This window comes from Dendrobates tinctorius, unplaced genomic scaffold, assembly GCF_039654945.1.
Source record: "Dendrobates tinctorius isolate UK_male_01 unplaced genomic scaffold, ASM3965494v1 ptg000073l, whole genome shotgun sequence".
NCBI lineage: Eukaryota > Metazoa > Chordata > Amphibia > Anura > Dendrobatidae > Dendrobates > Dendrobates tinctorius.
This window is the reverse complement of record NW_027361741.1, coordinates 10,555,930-10,578,417: the sequence shown is the minus strand read 5'-3', so window position 1 is coordinate 10,578,417 and position 22,488 is coordinate 10,555,930. Positions and strand designations below refer to the sequence as shown.

Genomic DNA, 22,488 nt, shown 5'->3' with positions numbered 1-22,488 from the left:
GCTGATGATTTAAATAGTTACCAGGCCTCAAAACCGTTAAATGTCCATTTTGCAAGCCTGCGAGAAAATCTCGGCATACGGATTATACACGGATGTTTACATGCGCAAAATACGTGACCACACCTTGATTACGGATGACATACGGAGCACTATTTAGGGGACATTTCTCCGTATTACGCATGTAAAATACTGACCGTATTTTACGTCGCTTAGTGTGACCCCGGCCTTACAACCACAATCGGCTTCACCAGAGGGGCAAACTCATACAACCCAGTCTACAGGTTTGTCCAGCCTTCCATTGGTCAAATGATTTGTGAAAACTACATGGAAAATTGCCACTTTTTCCATGACACAAGCTCACTCCTGTTCATGGCTTACAAGCGCTGATTGTATGAACCTGGCCGTAAACTGCTATTGGCCAACAGATGGATGGCAACTTCGTTTTGGTCAATACAAGCACAAACCTTAACAAAAATGCACTGCTAAATGGTTTCAGAAATTCCTGCAAATGGTTGAAAAATATTCAGGATTGAGAGTCCTCAATGGTTGATACCTTTTAATGGCTAACTGAAAAGATGGTAACACATTGCAAGCTTTCGAGACTACTCAGATCTCTTCTTTAGGCATAGAATAATACAAAATCTGAAGAGTGGTTGAAATGGTTGAAAATTGCTACTTTATATACACAGGAATCAGACTTTAGTCAAAAGGTTTTCAAATAAATGTTTCTATCAGGGCTGTGGAGTCAATGTCCATTTTGGTGGAGTCAGTATAAAATGAACAATATAAAATAAATTGTGTACAATAGTACAATGTAGGATGTGCTGTAAATGCTTTCAGATGAATTTGGGAAAGTTATGACATCTAATATATAAAGCTCAAAGTGTGTATGTATGTGTGTGTGTGTATGTGTGTATGTCCGGGATAGGCATCCGCACCGTCGCAGCTACAGCCACAAAATTTGGCACAGTCGCACGACTGGACCCCGAGTGCGTCCTAAGCTAAGTTGTGAGGCGAAATTTTAACCCCGCGCGTTCCAATTGACCAAACAATTTTGCCCCTATCTACATACTGGGGAAAAAGTGTGTGCGCGTCAAGCCCCGCCCCTCATTATGATGTCACAATGGTTGCCATGGCGACACTGATGTCATCATAGGTTGCAAGCCCTGCCGCCGCTCATTATGATGTCATAATGGTTGACTATGAGATGGAGGATGTGTGATGAGTATATGGGCACCGGACTATGGGATGGAGGATATGTACGACGGGTATATGGGCACGGGACTATGGGATGGAGGATATGTATGACAGGTATATGGGCACGGGACTATGGGATGGAGGATGTGTGATGGGTATATGGGCACTGGACTATGGGATGGTGGATATGTATGACGGGTATATGGGCACGGGACTATGGGATGGAGGATGTGTGATGAGTATATGGGCACTGGATTATGGGATGGAGGATATGTATGACGGGTATATGGGCACGGGACTATGGGATGGAGGATATGTATGATGGGTATATAGGCACGGGACAATGGGATGGAGGATATGTATGATGGGTATATGGGCATGGGATTATGAGATGAAGGATGTATGGATGGGTATATGGGCACTCGACTATGGGATGGAGGATATGCATGATGGGTATATGGGCACGGGACTATGGGATGGCGGATATGTATGATGGGTATATGGGCACGGGACTATGGGATGGAGGATATGTATGATGGGTATATGGGCATTGGACTATGAGATGAAGGATGTGTGATGGGTATATGGGCACTCATCTATGGGATGGCGAATATGTATGATGGGTATATAGGCACGGGACTATGGGATGAATATGTATGATGGGTATATGGGCATGTGACTATGGGATGGAGAATATGTATCATGGGTATATGGGCATGGGACTATGGGATGGAGGATGTGTGATGGGTATATGGGCACGGGACTATGGGATGGAGGATAATTATAATCTGTTATAACTAACCACAGTTAGTTACTATGCCCGGGCAGTGCCGGGGTCTTCAGCTAGTGTCCTATAAATGTCCTGTTCCTGATCTAAGGATCTGGGCTTTTAGCTGAGATGAATCTGTGCTGCACTTTATGTACATACTCAGTAGTGAGGCAGTCAGCTGAAATGAATCTGTGCTGCACTTTATGTAGATGCTCAGTAGTGAGGCAGGGCTGTGGAGTCGTAGTTGAGATGAATCTGTACTGCACTTTATGTACATGTTCAGTAGTGAGGCAGTGCTGTGGAGTCGTAGCTGAGATGAATCTGTGCTGCACTTTATGTACATGCTGAGTAGTGAAGCAGGGCTGTGGAGTCGTAGCGGAGATGAATCTGTGCTGCACTTTATGTACATGCTCAGTAGTGAGGCAGGGCTGTGGGAGTCGTAGCTGAGATGAATCTGTACTGCACTTTATGTACATGTTCAGTAGTGAGGCAGAGCTGTGGGGTCGTAGCTGAGATGAATCTGTGCTGCACTTTATGTACATGCTCAGTAGTGAGGCAGGGTTGTGGAGTCGTAGCTGAGATGAATCTGTGCTGCACTTTATGTACATGCTCAGTAGTGAGGCAGGGCTGTGGGGTCATAGCTGAAATGAATCTGTGCTGCACTTTATGTACATGATCAGTAGTGAGGCAGGGCTGTGGATTTCGTAGCTGAGATAAATCTGTGCTGCACTTTATGTACATGCTCAGTAGTGAGGCAGGGCTGTGGAGTCATAGCTGAGATGAATCTGTGCTGCACTTTATGTACATGCTCAGTAGTGAGGCAGGGCTGTGGAGTCGTAGCTGAGATGAATCTGTGCTGCACTTTATGTACATGCTCAGTAGTGAGGCAGGGCTGTGGGGTCATAGCGGAGATGAATCTGTGCTGCACTTTATGTACATGCTCAGTAGTGACCAGTGCTGTGGATTTCGTAGCGGAGATAAATCTGTGCTGCACTTTATGTACATGCTCAGTAGTGAGGCAGGGCTGTGGGGGTCATAGCTGAGATGAATCTGTGCTGCACTTTATGTACTTGCTCAGTAGTGAGGCAGGGCTGTGGGGGTCATAGCTGAGATGAATCTGTGCTGCACTTTATGTACATGCTCAGTAGTGACCAGTGCTGTGGAGTCGTAGCTGAGATGAATCTGTGCTGCACTTTATGTACATGCTCAGTAGTGACCAGTGCTGTGGATTTCGTAGCTGAGATAAATCTGTGCTGCACTTTATGTACATGCTCAGTAGTGAGGCAGGGCTGTGGAGTCGTAGCTGAGATGAATCTGTGCTGCACTTTATGTATATGCTCAGTAGTGAGGCAGGGCTGTGGAGTCGTAGCTGAGATGAATCTGTGCTGCACTTTATATACATGCTCAGTAGTGAGGCAGTGCTGTGGGAGTCGTAGCCAAGATGAATCTGTGCTGCACTTTATGTATATGCTCAGTATTGAGGCAGGGCTGTGGAGTCGTAGCTGAGATGAATCTGTGCTGCACTTTATGTACATGCTCAGTAGTGAGGCAGGGCTGTGGAGTTGTAGTTGAGATGAATCTGTGCTGCACTTTATGTACATGCTCAGTAGTGAGGCAGTGCTGTGGAGTCGTAGCTGAGATGAATCTGTGCTGCACTTTATGTACATGCTCAGTAGTGAGGCAGGGTTGTGGAGTCGTAGCTGAGATGAATCTGTGCTGCACTTTATGTACATGCTCAGTAGTGAGGCAGGGCTGTGGGGTCATAGCTGAGATAAATCTGTGCTGCACTTTATGTACATGTTCAGTAGTGAGGCAGAGCTGTGGAGTCGTAGCTGAGATGCATCTGTGCTGCACTTTATGTACATGCTCAGTAGTGAGTCCGGGCTGTGGGAGTCGTAGCCAAGATGAATCTGTGCTGCACTTTATGTATATGCTCAGTATTGAGGCAGGGCTGTGGAGTCGTAGCTGAGATGAATCTGTGCTGCACTTTATGTACATGCTCAGTAGTGAGGCAGTGCTGTGGGAGACGTAGCCAAGATGAATCTGTGCTGCACTTTATGTATATGCTCAGTATTGAGGCAGGGCTGTGGAGTCGTAGCTGAGATGAATCTGTGCTGCACTTTATGTACATGCTCAGTAGTGAGGCAGGGTTGTGGAGTCGTAGCTGAGATGAATCTGTGCTGCACTTTATGTACATGCTCAGTAGTGAGGCAGGGCTGTGGGGTCATAGCTGAGATAAATATGTGCTGCACTTTATGTACATGTTCAGTAGTGAGGCAGGGCTGTGGGGTCATAGCTGAGATAAATATGTGCTGCACTTTATGTACATGTTCAGTAGTGAGGCAGAGCTGTGGAGTCGTAGCTGAGATGCATCTGTGCTGCACTTTATGTACATGCTCAGTAGTGATCAGTGCTGTGGAGTCGTAGCTGAGATGAATCTGTGCCGCATTTTATGTAAATGCTCAGTAGTGAGGCAGGGCTGTGGGGTCGGAGGTGAGATGAATCTGTGCTGCACTTTATGTACATGCTCAGTAGTGAGGCAGGGCTGTGGAGTTGTAGCTGAGATGAATCTGTGCTGCACTTTATGTACATGCTCAGTAGTGAGGCAGGGCTGTGGAGTCGTAGCTGAGATGAATCTGTGCTGCACTTTATGTACATGCTCAGTAGTGAGGCAGGGCTGTGGAGTCAGAGCTGAGATGAATCTGTGCTGCACGTTATGTACATGCTCAGTAGTGAGACAGTGCTGTAGAATTGAAGTCAGAGAAATTAAGGAGATGGAGTCAGAGTTTTGTATTTGTTATACAGCACTTGCTGATTACTGTCATGTTTTTTACTGCAGAGTATTTTTGCAAATTTGTCATTTTGTGCTCTATTGTTTTTCAGCCATTGGGTGGTGTGAGCATTGTCTTACTGACTTGTTCACACTTGTGCATGTCACATATGTTTTTAATCCGTTTTTCCTTGCTACGCATGGTTTGGGAGACCCCACCCCTCTCCTGTGTGACATGCACATAAATGAGCTGTCTTACACCACAAGCCAATATACTAGGAGGCGCCTGTCTGTATCCTGTTCATTTAGACACTGTTCATATGTTCAGGTTTTAAATACATTAGATAGGGACTGCTTCTTGAAGGGTTACCGTGACGTGGAGAAGCGGCTTGGTATACATTTTTTGCAAAAAACGTATCGACTAAATACCCTGTATTTGTTATACAGCACTTGCTGATTACTGTCATGTTTTTTACTGCAGAGTATTTTTTGCAAATTTGTCATTTTGTTTTCTTTTGTTGTGGTCCTGGACTTTATTGGTAAACTACAGCAGTGATGTCGGGATAGTGGGCGGGAGACTGCTGAGCCCAGTGATTGGCTGCTGCGGTCATGTGTGTTGTGGTCATTACATCATAGCTGCAGTCTAACAGCAGACACCGGGTGGCAGCACAGAGGCAGCTATTCAGCAGCGGTAGGTGAGCTAAGTACAGTTTATTTTGTCAGTTTGATATGTTTAGGATAAGTCTATAAGATATAAAAACAATTTTTGGAAAAACCCCTTGAACTTGTGGATGATAGATCATATTGCACAAGCAGCACAATTTATCCATACCTTTTGCTATGCACATACTTAAAGAGAGTCTGTCACCAGGGTTTTGCTATTCCATATGAGCAGCATGCAGTAAAAGAAGAGATCCTGATTCCAGCAATATGTCACTTACTTTACTGCTTGCTGCAGTTTTGATAAAATCACATGTTCTGTCTGCTGCAGATCTACTAAATACTGAGTTCTGTATAACCCTGCCCACACCACCGATTGGCAGCTTTCTGTGTACACTGGCAGCTTTTTGCTGACAGCGGTGGGGGTGAAGTTGGATTATACAGGGCAAGAGGTTTACTAGTCCTTTACTGATAATTTCCTGTTGATATCAAAACTACAGCAAGCACAGCTCAGTAAGTAAAACATTGCTGGAATCGGGGTCTCTGTCTCTGCATTAAATTAGGGGGTAAAAAGCCTGGTGACAGATTCCCTTTAATAAGATTAACAGGCACATTATAATAATATCATCTAATAAAACTTGTGTGGTGTAGATCTAGGATAAGTTACCTTTTCCTGATAACCTCTCTCAGTCATGATTCCTGCCTCTTCCTCTTCCAAATAATTTTCTTCTTCCTGTGCCAACTTCTCCTCTCTTTCCTCTTCTTCCAGACGGAGCACGGCCTCTCTCTCTTGCAAGTGCAGCTCAGAAATCTAGTAATTAATTTTTTGGTATTAGAATAATGTACACCTATAACACTTGGGAGCAATTTTTGACATGATTTTTGTTGAGTTTGATTTTTCTGCCGACTTAGACTAAAATAGGCACGCTGATTTCAAAACGGAGGTTACTTTTCTTCTATCACGTCGGGTTTTCTCTTTACAACTTATCTTCATGCGATTACTCTAGGCTGGATCGAGGGTAGCAGTAGCACTCTCCTATTGGCCAAGAGCGCACCGCCCTCGAGGTGGGAGGAGTGGAGGATCACCATAGCGACCGGCAACGGGTTATTTGTGAAGGCTATTCAGTTACACGTGGGACAGTGTGGCGACAGGTTGTGTGCCGCTCTATATAGTGAAATGTATTCCACAAGTCGGTATACAAGGGGATAGCAGAATTTATTTATTATTTTTATTTACAGACTTACTTTACTTTCTTTTGGATCATGTCTGTCTCCGCTATTTCTCAATGCAAGTGCCTAAACAGCTCTGATCCCTTTTGTTATATCTGTGGCAGTTTCACCATTTTCAGTCAAAGGACAAACATCAGTACATGTATCAAGCAAGCTTATTTTACATATTTAAACGTGAAACTTGGTGATCAAAATAAGTTTTGTGCCACTCACAAGGTGTGCAAGCAGTGTGTCCAGAGCTTACAGATGTAGACGTAGGGAACATTGAATAAGATGCCATTTGGTATAGCTAGGGTTTGGCGAGAGCCAAGAGATCATTCCAATGACTGTTACTTTTGTAAAGTGAAAACTTAAAGGAGTTGTCCACTATTAGGCCAACCCTATCTTGATCTAAATGTTTGGCCCTGATGAAATAAAAAAAAAAAAAAATTATATTCACCTCCAGTGCCGGCGGCGTTCCAGGGGTGTCGGTGCTGACAGCCCAAGGGCTCTCATGCGGTTGTATGACACGTGAGCCTGGAGCCCGATCAGCGCTGGCGTTACGGTCCCCGCCTTTGTATGAATTGAACATGTAGAGGAAGTCAGAGCTTTGGCTGATCTCTGACTCCTCTTCATGTTCAATCCGTTTGAAGGTGGAGATAGTGACGCCAGCGCTAACTGAGCGCCAGGGTCACGTGTCAAAACAATCGCACATGAGCCCCGGGAATGCGAATGCCAACAACACGGTAGGTGAGTATTAGCTTTATTATTTTATCAGGGCCAAATATTTAGATCAAGAAGGGATTGTCCACTACTAGGACAAGCCATTCTTGATCTAAATAGGATATAACAAGAAAAAATGTATAAAATAGAGTTGTGCTGCATTTTTGTGTGCTGGGCGCAGTGCCAAAAGGGCGTAGCGCCAGCAAAATCATACCAGCGCACGACCAGCGCACGGTCAGCGTACCCAACGCTAAATATACGGTACGCTGATCGCATGCAGCGTCATGCGATCCTAGGAGGAGCTGACCGGAGGGGGCACGGCCAGGGGCGGAGCTAAGCGGCAGCCCTGCGCCCGAGAACGCTAGTGTGAAACTAGCCTTAATCTACCATCAGCTATACGTCTCGGTGCCTCATTCAGCTGAAATCCCAGTGGCAGTTTTCCTTGAATTACCCTCTTTTCGAGAATAGCATTAACGTGACAAACAAAGTGACAGCAATGATAAAGGTTTTGAAACTGAAAATGTCTGTTTGTAAGCGATTTAATCAGAATGAGTTGAACGATTTGGCACTATATTTGGGACTATCAACAAAGGCATCAGAACTCCTAGTGTCAAGAATGCATGAGAAAAACTTGCTTGGAAAAGGAGTTATCAAGATACCCTTTCGATCCAGAGAAAGTGCATTTCTGCAATGCATTAGAAGTGACTGTGGCATTGTCTATAGCCATAACATAAGATGGTTTAATTGAGGAATTGGTAATTCCATTATGTAACTCAAATGAATGGCGACTGTTCATCAATAGCTAAAAGGGGAGCCTAAGGCCTCTTTCACACATCAGTTTTTTCCAATCAGTCGCAATCTGTCAAAGTGCAGAAAAAACGGATCCTGCGCAGATCGTGAAAAACTGATGTGACAGATGAGTTGGTTTTTTTTTATGGATCCGCCGCAGCAGCTGTAGCTTGGGGTAAACTTTGTCCCTTGCGCTTCGTGAGAGAGAGAATTTTTTTATGTGCCAGAATGGAAAAGCCAGCTGTAGGGGATAAATTAAAGGAATAGAAATTATTACGCTCAGTGTTAAAAACGGAATCTGTCGCCGGATTCCGTCTTTTGACGGACAGCGACGGATCCTGCGCCCATAGGCTTCCATTATAGCCAACGACGGATGGCGCTGGATCCGTCGCTGTACGACTTTTCGACGTAACCAAAAAACGTTGCTATGTCCGTTGTCTCTGACCGGCAGACAAAGAATTTCTGACGGATCCGTCGAACGACGGATGAAAGGTGCGGCCATCCGTCGCTAATGCAAGTCTATGAGAAAAAAACGGATCCAGCAGAATCAGTCGCTGGATCCGTTTTTTTTCACAAAACGACAGATTGTGACCGATGGCAAAAAACTGATGTGTGAAATGGGTCTAAGGCTGGTTTCACATTCGCGCTTTTTAAGCGCACGCACGGCCGGGGGTAGCTCCGCCCCCGAGCTGGCTCTCTGCCCGGCGTGCCCGCCCCTTGCTTGTAGCGCCGCCTCCTAGCGCACAGCGGCGCCTGCGATCGGCGCACCCTATCTTTAGCATAGGGTGCGCAGATCGTGCGCTAGTTGCGCTTTGACCTGCGCTGCGCACTTTTGACGGTGCGCCGTGCGCGCCAAAATCCAAAAAGTTTGATTTTGGCGCGCACGGCGCACCGTCAAAAGTGCGCAGCGCAGGTCAAAGCGCAACTAGCGCACGGCCTGCGCACAATCTGCGCACCCTATGCTAAAGATGGGGTGCACCGATCGCAGGCGCCGCTGTGCGCTAGGAGGCGGCGCTACAAGCAAGGGGCGGGCACGCCGGGCAGAGAGCCGGCTCGAGGGCGGAGCTACCCCCGGCCGTGCGTGCGCTTAAAAAGCGCTAATGTGAAACCAGCCTAAAGTGTGTCTTCCTCCACAACGACAATTTATTTGGCGCTGTCCCAAATGGCTATTCAGTTTCTCTATGTGAAGAACACAGAGAGATAAAGAGAGTCACTGAGTTGTTGCAATATCACAAATACAATTGGATCATCTGTGTTGACCTTATATTAATATGTTTATTTCTTGGTTAGCAATGTGGATACACCAAATATCCATGTTATCAGTGCATGAGGGACGCATTGGCCTCCAAGATCTGACCTCAAACCTGGCAACATCAACATTGTACATCAGCCACTTGTTGACAGAAAGAACATCATATTCCCACCTCTGCACATGAAACTGGGTCTCATGAAGCAATTCGTTAAAGCTTCGCCACCTGAAGGAGACTGTTTCAAGTATCTAATTTTTGGCATTTCCTAGCCTGTCATTTGAAAAAAAATAAAGGCCAATGTGTTTGATGGTCAACAGATTCAGCAACTCATCAAAGATGAACATTTCATTGGGACAATGTCAGAGCTCCAAAAAAATGCTTGGCCATCATTCAAAGACCTTGTCAAGGACTTTCTTAGAAATACACGAGCAAACAGTTACACCGAATTTGTCCAAAATGCTTGGTTGCAAAGTGAGCATGAAGGTGCATTTTCTGCATAGCCATCCACCAACATTTGAAGGTCATGGAGGGACGGTATCAGAGTAGATGGAATGTACATATGATGGCTGACTATTGTTGTTGGCGCATCAGGCAAGAATTTCCACAGATTAAACTCTCCAGGAAAGGCTATATGTGGAAATTGTTACCTTAACGGCTTCCTAACATTACTGCTTACACACAATTTGACTTTGAGTAACAAAATATCCTTTGTATGAACAAATAAACATTACATTCAGGTTATTTTTTTCATTATTTTCCGTTGTATGTAGATTTTGTATTGTTTTGGAGACAAAGGGAGGGTATCCTGTAGCTTAAGAAGTTGTGATAGAGAAAAACTGGGGTTACCTTTGGATTCAGAAGCCAAACGTTATTTTTTACTAAGTGTCAAATCTAACTCAACGAAAATTGTGTTCCCCAGTGTAGTAGCACAAACCTCAGAAACCATGTAGAAAAGGACATTTTTTTGAATTACAGGCACACAAAGCCACCGATTCCCAGTATTGCTTTCTAATATACTAGCTGAAGAGCCCGGCGCTGCCCGGGCATAGTAACTAACTGTGGCTAGTTATAACAAATTATAATGATTATATCTATATATACAAAGCTGAGTGTAGAGCCCCGCCCACTCCGCATAGTCACATTCACTATAATATCCCACATCATCCCATCAGCCAGAGCTACCAGACTACTACCCATAATATCCCACATCATCCCGTCAACCAGAGCCACCGGACTACTACCCCTAATATCCCACATCATCCCATCAGCCAGAGCCACCAGACTACTACCCCTAATATCCCACATCATCCCATCAGCCAGAGCCACCGGACTACTATCCCTAATATCCCACATCATCCCATCAGCCAGAGCCACCGGACTACTACCCCTAATATCCCACATCATCCCGTCAGCCAGAGCCACCGGACTACTACCCCTAATATCCCACATCATCCCATCAGCCAGAGCCACCGGACTACTACCCTTAATATCCCACATCATCCCATCAGCCAGAGCCACCGGACTACTATCCCTAATATCCCACATCATCCCATCAGCCAGAGCCACTGGACTACTACCCCTAATATCCCACATCATCCCGTCAGCCAGAGCCACCGGACTACTACCCCTAATATCCCACATCATCCCATCAGCCAGAGCCACCGGACTACTATCCCTAATATCCCACATCATCCCATCAGCCAGAGCCACCAGACTACTACCCCTAATATCCCACATCATCCCATCAGCCAGAGCCACCGGACTACTATCCCTAATATCCCACATCATCCCATCAGCCAGAGCCACCGGACTACTACCCCTAATATCCTACATCATCCCGTCAGCCAGAGCCACCGGACTACTACCCCTAATATCCTACATCATCCCGTCAGCCAGAGCCACCGGACTACTACCCCTAATATCCCACATCATCCCATCAGCCAGAGCCACCGGACCACTACCAATAATATCCCACATCATCCCATCATCCAGAGCCACCAGACAACTACCACTAATATCCCATATCGTCCCATCAGCCACAGCCACCGGACTACTATCCCTAATATCCCACATTGTCCCATCAGCCAGAGCCACCGGACTGCTACCCATAATATCCCACATCGTCCCATCAGCCAGAGCCACCGGACTGCTACCCATAATATCCCACATCGTCCCATCAGCCAGAGCCACCAGACTACTACCACTAATATCCCACATCATCCCGTCAGCCAGAGCTACCGGACTACTACCCATAATATTCCTCATCATCCCATCAGCCAGAGCCACCGGACAATTACCACTAATATCCCACATAATCCCGTTAGCCTGGAGTCAGAACCAGAGCGCTGAGTGGATTTGCCCTGTCTTCCATACCAATGATCCCTTTAATAGAAGCCTGGGGTGAGAATCAGAGCGCTGAGGGATTTACCTTAACTTCCTTACCGGAGATCCCTTTACGAGAGGCCTGGGGTCAGTATCAAAGCGCAAGTGGATTTTCCCTCACTTCCGTACCGAGGATCCCTTTAAGAGGGGACTTGGGTCAGAACCAGAGCGCTGAGTGGATTTGCCCTAACTTCCATACCGGGGATCCCTCTAAGGGAGCCTGGGATCAGAACCAGAGCGCTGAGTGGATTTGCCCTGACTTACATACCAATGATCCCTTTAATAGAACCCTGAGGTCAGAATCAGAGCGCCAAGGGATTTGCCCTCACTTCCATACATGAGATCCCTTTAAAAGAGCCTGGGGTCAGTACCAGAGCATTTGAAGGCTATTGCCCTGACTTCCATACCGGGGATCTCTTTAAGAGAGGCCTGGGGTCAGAATTAAAGCGCTGGATGGATTTGCCCTGACTTCCATACCGGAGATCCCTTTAAGAAGGGCCTGGGGTCAATACCAAAGCGCAGAGTGGATTTGCCCTAAATTCCATACCAATGATCCCTTCAAGAGACCCTGGGGTGAGAGCCACAGAGCTGAGTGGAACTGTCCTAACTTCCATACCGGGGATCCCTTTAAGAGAGGCCTGGGGTCAAAACCAAAGCGCTGGATGGATTTGCTCTGACTTCCATACCAATGATCCCTTTAAGAGGGAAGATGTGCCTAAGGGATGGAGGATGTGTGATGGGTATATGGGCACGGGAGGGGGGGGTCATTTCTGTCATGTACTCACTGCTCCTTTCTGGGGGGCAGACAATGGCTGGGAGCTTATGTTCCCAGGGATGCTATATTTCTCCCACCATGTCAGTGTCTGCTGAGGTGTTGTCAAGTGGGAAAACTGTTGGTCATAGCAACCAATCACAGCTCAGCTTCTTTTAACCAACTCTGGTGAAATGTGAGCTGCTTAGTGATTGTTTGCAAGGAAAACTGTTGGTCATAGCAACCAATCACAGCTCAGCTTCTTTTGAACAGCTTTGGTGAAATGAAAGATGCTTTGTGATTGGTGGGTGATACACACACACGCATTCATTTTTATATATAGAGATAGACTGACACAACTGTACCTGTGTCTCCAGTTCCAGTCTTCGAGCTGTCTTCAGTTCTTCCTCCTCTTTTTTCTCTCTGGAAGTCAATTGCTTTACCTCCTCAAGTTCTTGGAGGAGCTGTTCGCGAGACTTTAGCGATTCCCTCTGTGCAAGTTTATTTTGTTCTATTTTTTCCTGGATTTGTAGCTGTCTTCCTGTCAGCACCTGGATAAGGAGACCTTTTTACAAAGTATATTCAATCGATTCTAAATAGTGATGAGCGAGCGTGCTCGGATAAGGTGTTACCCCAGCACGCTCGTGCGCTAATTGAGTATTTTTGACTTGCTAAAAAAAAATGCTCGAGTTGCCATGCCTGTATATCTCACGGCTGTTGGAGAGTCGCAATACATGAAGGGATTGCCTAACAGACAGGAAATCCCTGCATGTGTGGCAGCTGTCGAACAGCCACGAGACATGCAGCTGCGGCGACTGTATAGTGAGCGGTGACTAGTACTCCGCACTGCTCAGATGACCGAAAGTGAGTAGCTACAATGCTTGTCTGGCCATGGGGTACAAGTCTGCAGTCACTATCTGACTTCAGACTTCTGAATCCTCACGTCATGTGCAAAGAGCACTGTTAGGATTCTCTGGGGCCCGGCCCTGGGAGCACAAGTATGTGATTTGCATACATGCGGTCTGGTGCCGACTACACATGCGCGGCCTAACTCAATACAAGCGAATTGAGCAAGGCTGGACACGGCTAGTTGGAAATGTGGAGGGAAATACACAAATCACTTACGTGCGGTCACATGACCATCTGCTCCTGGCACCAGGGAATCACAGCGCTCTGTGAGGATTCGCAAGTCTGCAGTCACGTACAGTGACTGCAGACTTGCACCGCATGGCTTGACAAACCCTTCAATTATCTCCGTGTAGCTGTGCTGTCAACAAGCCAACTACACAGGATTTCAAAGTTATTTACCTAAACGTGAAGGCTCCTTTAAAGACCATGGTCACAGAGCATCAGATTTTATCTACAGCAGAGTGGCCAATTACCTGTGTGTTAAACAATATTCAATGCACTGTACCGCACTTTATTCAGCTCCTTGTGAATATGGCTTTATGATCTGTTATGTTACACGAAAAATTATTGGAAAGTCTGGCTCTTTTACATAGCAAAAAGCATTAGGTATATTACCAAGAATTATGTGGCCCACTTTGACTGCCATTGGCTGTGTGGATATAAGATGAGAATGTAGCAGAGAAAGTCGCCCAGTAAGTAGTGTGCACCATTACCTCTCTCATCAGGCGATTCCGTGCATTCCTTTCCCTGTCCCATTCCGCCTCCCTTTTCTCCCACACCTGTTTGGCTTCTTCCCTAGTAAGTAAATAGTAATTACAGAAATTGCAGTTAATTCACGCTGCTTCTCTGGGTAAAGGCTCAAGTCTATGGTGTAGCCTTAAAATGTATTGAAGTCCAAAAGGTGGATCGGCACTCCATGTGAAGTGCTGCGAGGAAAATGTAATGTATAGAATTCAACGAGATCCGGCACTCACATACTTATGAATCTGGCAAAAAACACATAAATCCAGTTAGGACGCGTTTCAGTCCAACATGTTGATGAAAGCCTAGAATGGGCCGAAACGCGTCCTAATTGGATACATGCGTTTATTAGATTTAAAGCCAGATTCATCAGTACGCAAGTGCCGGGACCTCTTTGAATTCTTAAAATCTTTTCAGACTATCCTTTATTTAGAAGCTATAAGTATTATTTTTTTAACATTTTAACTGCTGTTTGTTATTAAGCCCCCAACAAACTCCATACAGATAACCTCATGTAAGATAAGTAACAGAAGTTTGTGTTTCAGGCGCCTGATCCTTTCATTCTCCAGGTAGGTAAGATTTCACAGCCTATATACGGACCACAATGCTTGGTCTGGAGGCAATTCTTCTGACCCAAACTTACAGCCACCTTTGTGTCCATGAAGCTGTCAGTGCAGGTCAAGAGACCTATTGTCAGTCTGTGAATTGTAGTCCGTATATGGGCCATGAAATATGCTCATGTGTACCCAGCCTTATTCTGCTCTCACCATAGAGAACACATGAACACTCGGCCAAGTATGCATGTCTATGTGGGAGTGAGGAGCAATAACAAGAGTTCGAATGACAGATAAAAAGTGTAGACAAGCTAAGAGATTGACCGCTTTAAAATTATTTTATCAAAAGTGTTGGGAACATATTTTTGTGTCCATTTACTAATATAAAGGTGCTAAAGTTTCTTCTACTTTATGAATCGCCCACTTATTTTCATTGCAGAAATACACTTAGGCTGCGTTCACACGTTGCGGTTTTTAACGTGCGTTTATGCCGCAAAAACGCTAAAAAACAGCACCCCATGTATTCCTACGGGATTCCGCAATGCTGTGCTAATGCTGCGGATTTTCCCGCGGCAGAACTGCATCGTGGAAAAATCCGCAGCATGCTCATTAATTTTGCGGAATCGCGGCGATTCCGCACACATAGGAATGCATTGTTCTGCTTACTTTCCGCATGTGGCTGTGCCCACCATGTGAAAAGTAAGCAGAACATTTGCGGATGGTACCCAGGGGGTGGAGGAGAGGAGACTCTCCTCCAGGCTGTGGGTACCATATCCCTGTAAAAAAAATAGAATAAAAAAATCGGGTTATATTCACCTTCCGGCGTCCCGCGCAGCCTTCCCGGGCCTCAGCGATGCTCCCGTTCCCAGTAATGCCTTGCAAGACCTTTGATGACGTTGCGGTCTAGCGATACTGTAGTGATCTCGCGAGGAATAGGGACCTCTACAGTATCGCGAGACCGCAACGTCATCAAAGGTCTCGCAAGGCATTACTGGGAACGGGAGCATCGCTGGGGAACGGGAGCATCGCTGAAGCCCGGGAAGACTGCGTGGGAAGCCGGAAGGTGAATATAACCCGATTTTTAATATTTTTTTAAAATTATTTTTAACATTAGATCTTTTTGCTACTGATGCTGCATAGGCAGCATTAATAGTAAAAAGTTGGTCACACTCGTCAAACACTATGTTTGACGAGTGTGACCAACCAGTCAATCAGTTCTCCAAGCGATGCTACAGATCGATTGGAAAACGCTAGCATTCTGCAAGCTAATTACTCTTGCAAATCGCTAGTTTTTCCGCGGGAAAATCGCTGGAATTTAAAATGCGATTTTCCCGTGGAATGGAATTCCGGAATTCCCGCGGAAGTTACAGCGGGAATTCCGCAACGTGTGCACTTAGCCTTACACTTCATACATTTATGTACAAGTGTATGGAGAGCGAGGCGTTGCCCACTGGCCGGGAGTATATATAACTCATACATGCCCTCCGGTCCTGGATCAGAAACCGGTGAATCCCCGCAGCGCACAGTGTGTAAGTTGAGGGATTCATAAGTCTGCAGTCACACAGAGTAACAGCAGACTTATTTATTTAGTCCAGATAACCCATTTAATATTGCTGCTCTTCATGTGAAATGTAAAGAGATTGGGTTCAGACAAAAAACAGGATTTTTTGGGTTGCTTACCGTAAAATCTGTTTCTCGGAGCCTTAATTGGGGGACACAGACCATGGGTGTATGCTGCTGCCACTAGGAGGCTGACACTATGCACAAAAAAAGGTTAGCCCCTCCTCCGCCGTATACACCCCACCGACCGGCAGGAAGTTCCTCAGTTAGTGAGAAAGCAGTAGGAGAAGTAACAGAATAGATTGAGAACAGAACAAACAACTCAACTGTAACAAACCGACAAACATAAGAACAGGAGTTGTAGAACATGGGAGGGTGCTGTGTCCCCCAATGAAGGCTCCGAGAAACAGATTTTACGGTAAGCAACCCAAAAAATCCTGTTTTCTCGTTCGCCTTATTGGGGGACACAGAGACCATGGGACGTCCCAAAGCAGTCCCTGGGGTGGGAAACAAACTTCCATCAGGCCAGTGGACTCGCCACCGCAGCCTGCAGAATCCTTCTACCTAGGCTGGCGTCCGCCGAAGCGTAGGTGTGGACCCTGTAGAATTTCACAAAGGTGTGAACCGATGACCACGTTGCAGCCTTGCAAAGCTGCAGCACGGAAGCTCTGTGGCGCATCGCCCAGGAGGCACCCACCGCCCGGGTAGAGTGCGCTCTGACCCCTGGAGGGGCCACTCGATGCTTGACCCGGTATGCCTCCAAAATTGCCGATCTGATCCAGCGCGCAATAGTGGCCTTTGAGGCTGGGTGACCTTTCCTCGCCCCGTCAGGAATGATGAACAGAGAGTCTGACTTCCGTAAAGAAGTCGTCCGGGCTAGATAGACTCTCAATGCCCTGACTAGGTCCAGCTTGTTCAAGGACCGCTCCCGAGGGTGAGCTGGGCTCGGGCAGAAGGATGGCAGAACAATGTCCTCATTGAGGTGAAACGAAGATACCACCTTCGGAAGAAAAGAGGGCGGAGGCCGCAGAACTACCTTGTCCTGATGAAGGACCAAAAAAAGGAGAGCGGCAAGAAAGTGCTGCTAATTCCGACACACGCCGGATGGAGGTAATGGCCACCAGAAAGGCCACTTTCCAAGAAAGGAGGGAAAGGGAAACGTCCCTGAGAGGTTCAAAAGGAGGACCCTGCAGAACCTGAAGAACCAAATTAAGATCCCAAGGATCCACGGGCGCTCGGTACGGAGGAACCGTGTGAGCCACACCCTGGAGGAAGGTTTTGACCTGGGGCCGGGAGGCCAGCGTTTTCTGAAATAAAATGGACAGTGCAGAAACTTGACCCTTCAAGGAACTGAGAGCAAGCCCCGCATCCAGCCCTGCCTGCAGAAACGCCAGAATAGAAGGGAGCGAAAAAACCAAGGGCGCGATGTCATTGGTCTCACACCAGGAGAAATAGGCTTTCCAAGTACGGTAATAGATCTTCGAAGAAGGCGGCTTTCTGGCGCGGATCATGGTATGAATTACCCGATCAGAGAATCCTGCCCGTCTCAAAACCTCGGTCTCAACAGCCACGCCGTTAAATTGAGCGACCGAGAATTGGGGAGGCAAATCGGGCCTTGAGACAGCAGATCTGCCCTGTCGGGAAGCTTCCAGGGGGCGTCCGCGAGAAGATTGACAATGTCCGCGAACCAAGACCTTCTGGGCCAATTCGGGGCGATGAGGATGACTGGAATCCCCTCTGCTTTGATTTTCTTCAACAACTTGGGAAGAAGAGGCAGAGGAGGGAACAGGTAGGGGAGCTCGAACTGTGACCAAGGGACGGCCAGAGCGTCGGCGCCCACTGCCAGAGGGTCCCGAGACCTGGACACGAATTGTGGGACTTTCCTGTTGAGGCGAGATGCTATGAGGTCTACATCCGGAGTTCCCCACCGACGGCAGAGCAGATGAAACACCTCCGGATGTAGGGACCATTCCCCTGCCGTGAGACCCTCGCGGCTGAGGAAATCGGCGGCCCAGTTGTCCACGCCGGGAATGTGAACCACGGAAATCGTTGGAACAAAGGTCTCTGCCCATTGAAGAATTCTGGACACTTCCGCCAGAGCTGAGACACTCCGTGTCCCCCCTTGGCGGTTGATATACGCCACTGCTGTGGCATTGTCTGTCTGAATCCTGACAGGCAGGCCCTTGAGAAGCCTTTCCCAGTGGACGAGAGCTAGATGGATCGCTCGTATCTCTAGGACATTGATCTGCAGAGCTGATTCCTGAGTCGACTATCGACCCTGAACAGTGTGATTGCAGAACACTGAACCCCAGCTGATGAGGCTGGCGTCCGTAGTGACAATCTGCCAGTGAACGGGAAGAAAAGACCGCCCCAAGAGAATGAGGGGAGACGTCAACCACCAGTTGAGAGACCGCTTGATCCGGCATGAAAGGCGAACCGGACGATCCAGAGACAGAGCCGACCTGTTCCACCTGGACAAAATGGCCTGCTGGAGTGGCCTGGCGTGAAATTGGGCAAAGGGAACTGCCTCTATCGCCGCCACCATCTTCCCCAGGACCCTCATGGCTGTCCTGAGGGATGGAAATCGTGTGATCTGTAATGATCGCACGCCCTGCTGCAGGGAAAGGATCTTGTCTTGTGGGAGAAATACCCTTGACCGACGAGTGTCGAACAGAAGGCCCAGAAACACAAGGCGTTGAGTAGGGACCAGACAGGACTTTTTCCGGTTGACGATCCACCCAAAACTGGACAGGGTGTCTAGAACGATCGCCACACTTAGGCGGGCCTGTTGAAAGGAGGGAGCCTTGATCAGGATATCGTCGAGGTACGGAAAAAGAACGAGACCTCTGATCCTCAACAAGGCCATCAACGCCGCCATAATCTTCGTGAAGACTCTGGGAGCGGTGGCGAGCCCGAAAGGAAGCGCGACGAACTGGTAATGTTCGTGGTGAATCGCAAACCGCAGGAACTTCTGATGTCCGGGAAATATGGGCACATGTAGATAGGCATCTTGGATGTCTATGCAACCCATGAATTCCTGCTCCTCCATGGAAGCAATTACCGAGCGTACTGACTCCATCCGGAAGTGGCGAAGGCGAACTCTCTTGTTGAGTAACTTGAGATCCAAGATGGGCCGAACTGCCCCGTCCTTTTTCGGCACCATAAACAGGTTTGAATAAAACCCTGTGAAGCGTTTCGGAACTGAGAAGAGAGGCGATGGCTGAACCGAACCCCGTGACCACGGCCGGATGGGATTGGAAGAAGCGATCCCGTGGAAGAGAAATGAACTCTATTTTGTATCCTGTTGATACAACCTCTCTGACCCAAGCGTCCTCTACTGAGGCGAGCCAGACGTCGCTGAAGAAAAGAAGTCGACCTCCCAATTGAAAGGGACCCACGGGAGACCGATGGTAGTCATGCGGATGTAGACCGTCCAGATCTAGATCTGGACGGTCTTCCCTGGGAAGAGTGGGACCGCCAGGACGGAGTGGGCCTGAAGGAAACCTTCTTTCTTTCCTGACGTGCCTGTGGCCTTTGCTGGTTGGAAGGGTTTTCCGCCGTATTGAAACGGCGGAAAGTCCGAAAGGGACGAAACTGACGCCTTCATAGAATCGTAGAGTTGGAAGGGACCTCCTGGGCCATCTGGTCCAACCCCCTGCTCAAAGCAGGATTCGCTAAATCATCCCAGTCAGATGTCTGTCCAGCCTCTGTTTGAAGACTTCCATTGAAGGAGAACTCACCACTTCTCGTGGCAGCCTGTTCCACTCATTGATCACTCTGTCAAAAAGTTTTTTCTAATATCTAATCTGTGTCTCTTCCCATTCAGTTTCATCCCATTGCTTCTAGTCTTTCCTTGTGCAAATGAGAATAAAGTTGATCCTTCTACAATGTGACAGCCCTTTAGATATTTGTAGACAGCTATTAAGTCTCCTCTCAGTCTTCTCTTTTGCAAACTAAACATTCCCAAATCCTGCAACCTTTCCTCATAAGACAGGGTTTGCAGACCGGTCACCATTCTGGTCGCTCTTTTCTGAACTTGCTCCAGTTTGTTGATGTCTTTTTTAAAATGTGGTGCCCAAAACTGGACACAATATTCCAGATGAGGTCTGACCAAAGAGGAGTAGAGGGAAATAATGACTTCACGTGATCTAGACTGTATGCTTCTGTTAATACATCCTAGAATTGCATTTGCCTTTTTTGCTGCTGCATCACACTGTTGACTCATATTCAGTCTGTGATCTATTAGTATACCCAAGTCTTTTTCACATGTGCTGTCACTTAGCCCTATTCCTCCCATTCTATATATGCTTTTTTCATTTTTATTGCCCAGATGTAGTACTTTGCATTTCTCCCTGTTAAAAACCATTCTGTTAGTTGCTGCCCACTTCTCCAGTTTATTTAAATCTTTTTGAATCCTCTCTCTCTCTTCTCTAGTATTAGCTATCCCTCCTAGCTTTGTGTCATCAGCAAATTTAATCAGTTTACCCTCAATTCCTTCATCTAAATCATTGATAAAGATGTTGAACAATACAGGGCCCAGGACAGAGCCCTGTGGTACCCCACTTGAGACATTCTTCCAACTGGATGTGCAGCCATTTACGACCACTCTTTGGGTCCGATCACTAAGCCAGTTATGAATCCACCTAACAGTTGCCTTGTCCATTCCATACTTAGTCATTTTTTCAATAAGGATTGTATGAGAGACTTTGTCAAATGCTTTGCTGAAGTCAAGATATACTATATCTACAGCATTTCCTTGATCCACCCAATCAGTGATACCGTCATAGAAGGAAATTAAGTTAGTCTGACATGACTTATTAGTTACAAACCCATGCTGACTCTGTTTAATCACTTCATTCTTATCCAGGTATTGACATACATGTTGTTTAATAATTTGTTCAAAGATCTTTCCTGATATAGAAGTCAGACTCACCGGCCTATAGTTGCCTGGGTCCACCTTCTTCCCCTTTTTGAAGATAGGAACAACATTTGCTCTTCTCCAGTCTTCTGGCACTTCTCCTGTTCTCCAAGAATTTTCAAAGATTATGGAGAGGGGTTCAAAAATTTCTTCTGCTATCTCCTTCAGTACTCTGGGGTGTAATTCATCTGGACCTGGAGACTTGAATTCATTTAGGTTAGCTAAGTGTTTCCTCACTATCTTTCTGTTTATAGATATCCTGGATTCTTCTATTCCCTTAATAGGACAGTGAATAACAGTTGATGTTGCATTTCCTTTCTGAGAGAAAACAGATGCAAAATAGGAATTTAAAAGTTCAGCCTTCTCAACATCCTGTCTTACCATTTCATCATTTTCATCCTGTAAAAATCCTATAGCATCTTTGACTTTTCTTTTACTTTTGACATATCCCCAAAATCCTTTATTATTGCTTTTGACATCTCTTGCAAGCCTCAGTTCATTTTCAGCTTTAGCTAATCTGATTTGTGCCCTGCAGGTTCTGCAGACAGCATTATATTCTTCTTTAGATATGCCTCCCTCTTTCCATTTTATAAACATTTTTTTCTTCCTTTTTAGCATGTGCTTAAGTTCTGTGTTCATCCATCCTGGTTTCCTTAAATGCTTCCTATTCTTCCCTCTTTTCGGAATTGTTAACAACTGTGCTTTGAGAATTTCATTTTTCAAGATTTCCCATCCTTCCTGGACATTTTTGTCTTTAAGGATATCCAGCCATTGGATCCCTCCAATTCTCTTTCTGAATCCCTTAAAATCTGCCTTTCTGAAATCTAACCTTGACGTCTGAGTCTTCACAGGTCTTCCACCTCTAGTAATCCAAAATTCTAAAATAGCATGGTCGCTACCTCCTAGGGTCCCAGCCACTTTTACCTCCTCAACCATTTCCTCCCTGTTTATAAGGATTAGATCCAAGGTAGCAGTTCCCCTTGTTTTCTCCCTTACCTTTTGGAAGATAAAGTTGTCAGCAAGAGAGGATAAGAATTTCCTTGACCTGTTAGTTTTGCCTGAGAGAGATTCCCAACAAATGTCTGGATAGTTGAAATCTCCCATGACAACTATGTCATATTTTTTGGAGAACTTGGCCATCTGATGCATAAAGAGTTCATCTATATCTTCGGCTTGCACAGGCGGCCTGTTGTAAATGCCTACAATGGTGTCCTTTCCATTGTTCTGTCCTTGTATTCTTACCCAAACAGTTTCCACAGAACTCCCAGTCTCTGAAGCTTGGAGGAGGTCTGCGAGGCTTGGAGGG

At 46.5% G+C, this 22,488-nt stretch overlaps 1 protein-coding gene across 5 annotated transcripts in view; it reads right to left on the bottom strand.

Annotated features, from left to right (window-relative positions):
- The window catches only part of TCHP (trichoplein keratin filament binding), an 81,549-nt gene that overhangs the window by 10,107 nt on the left and 48,954 nt on the right, over positions 1 to 22,488 (bottom strand). For all 5 annotated transcript variants that reach the window (XM_073582635.1, XM_073582634.1, XM_073582636.1 and 2 more), the window contains 3 exons: positions 14,123 to 14,204; positions 12,866 to 13,051; positions 6,064 to 6,207 (listed from right to left, as the gene is read on the bottom strand). In XM_073582635.1, the coding sequence (XP_073438736.1) occupies positions 6,064 to 6,207; positions 12,866 to 13,051; positions 14,123 to 14,204 (412 nt within the window). The remainder of the gene's footprint in view (positions 1 to 6,063; positions 6,208 to 12,865; positions 13,052 to 14,122; positions 14,205 to 22,488) is intronic.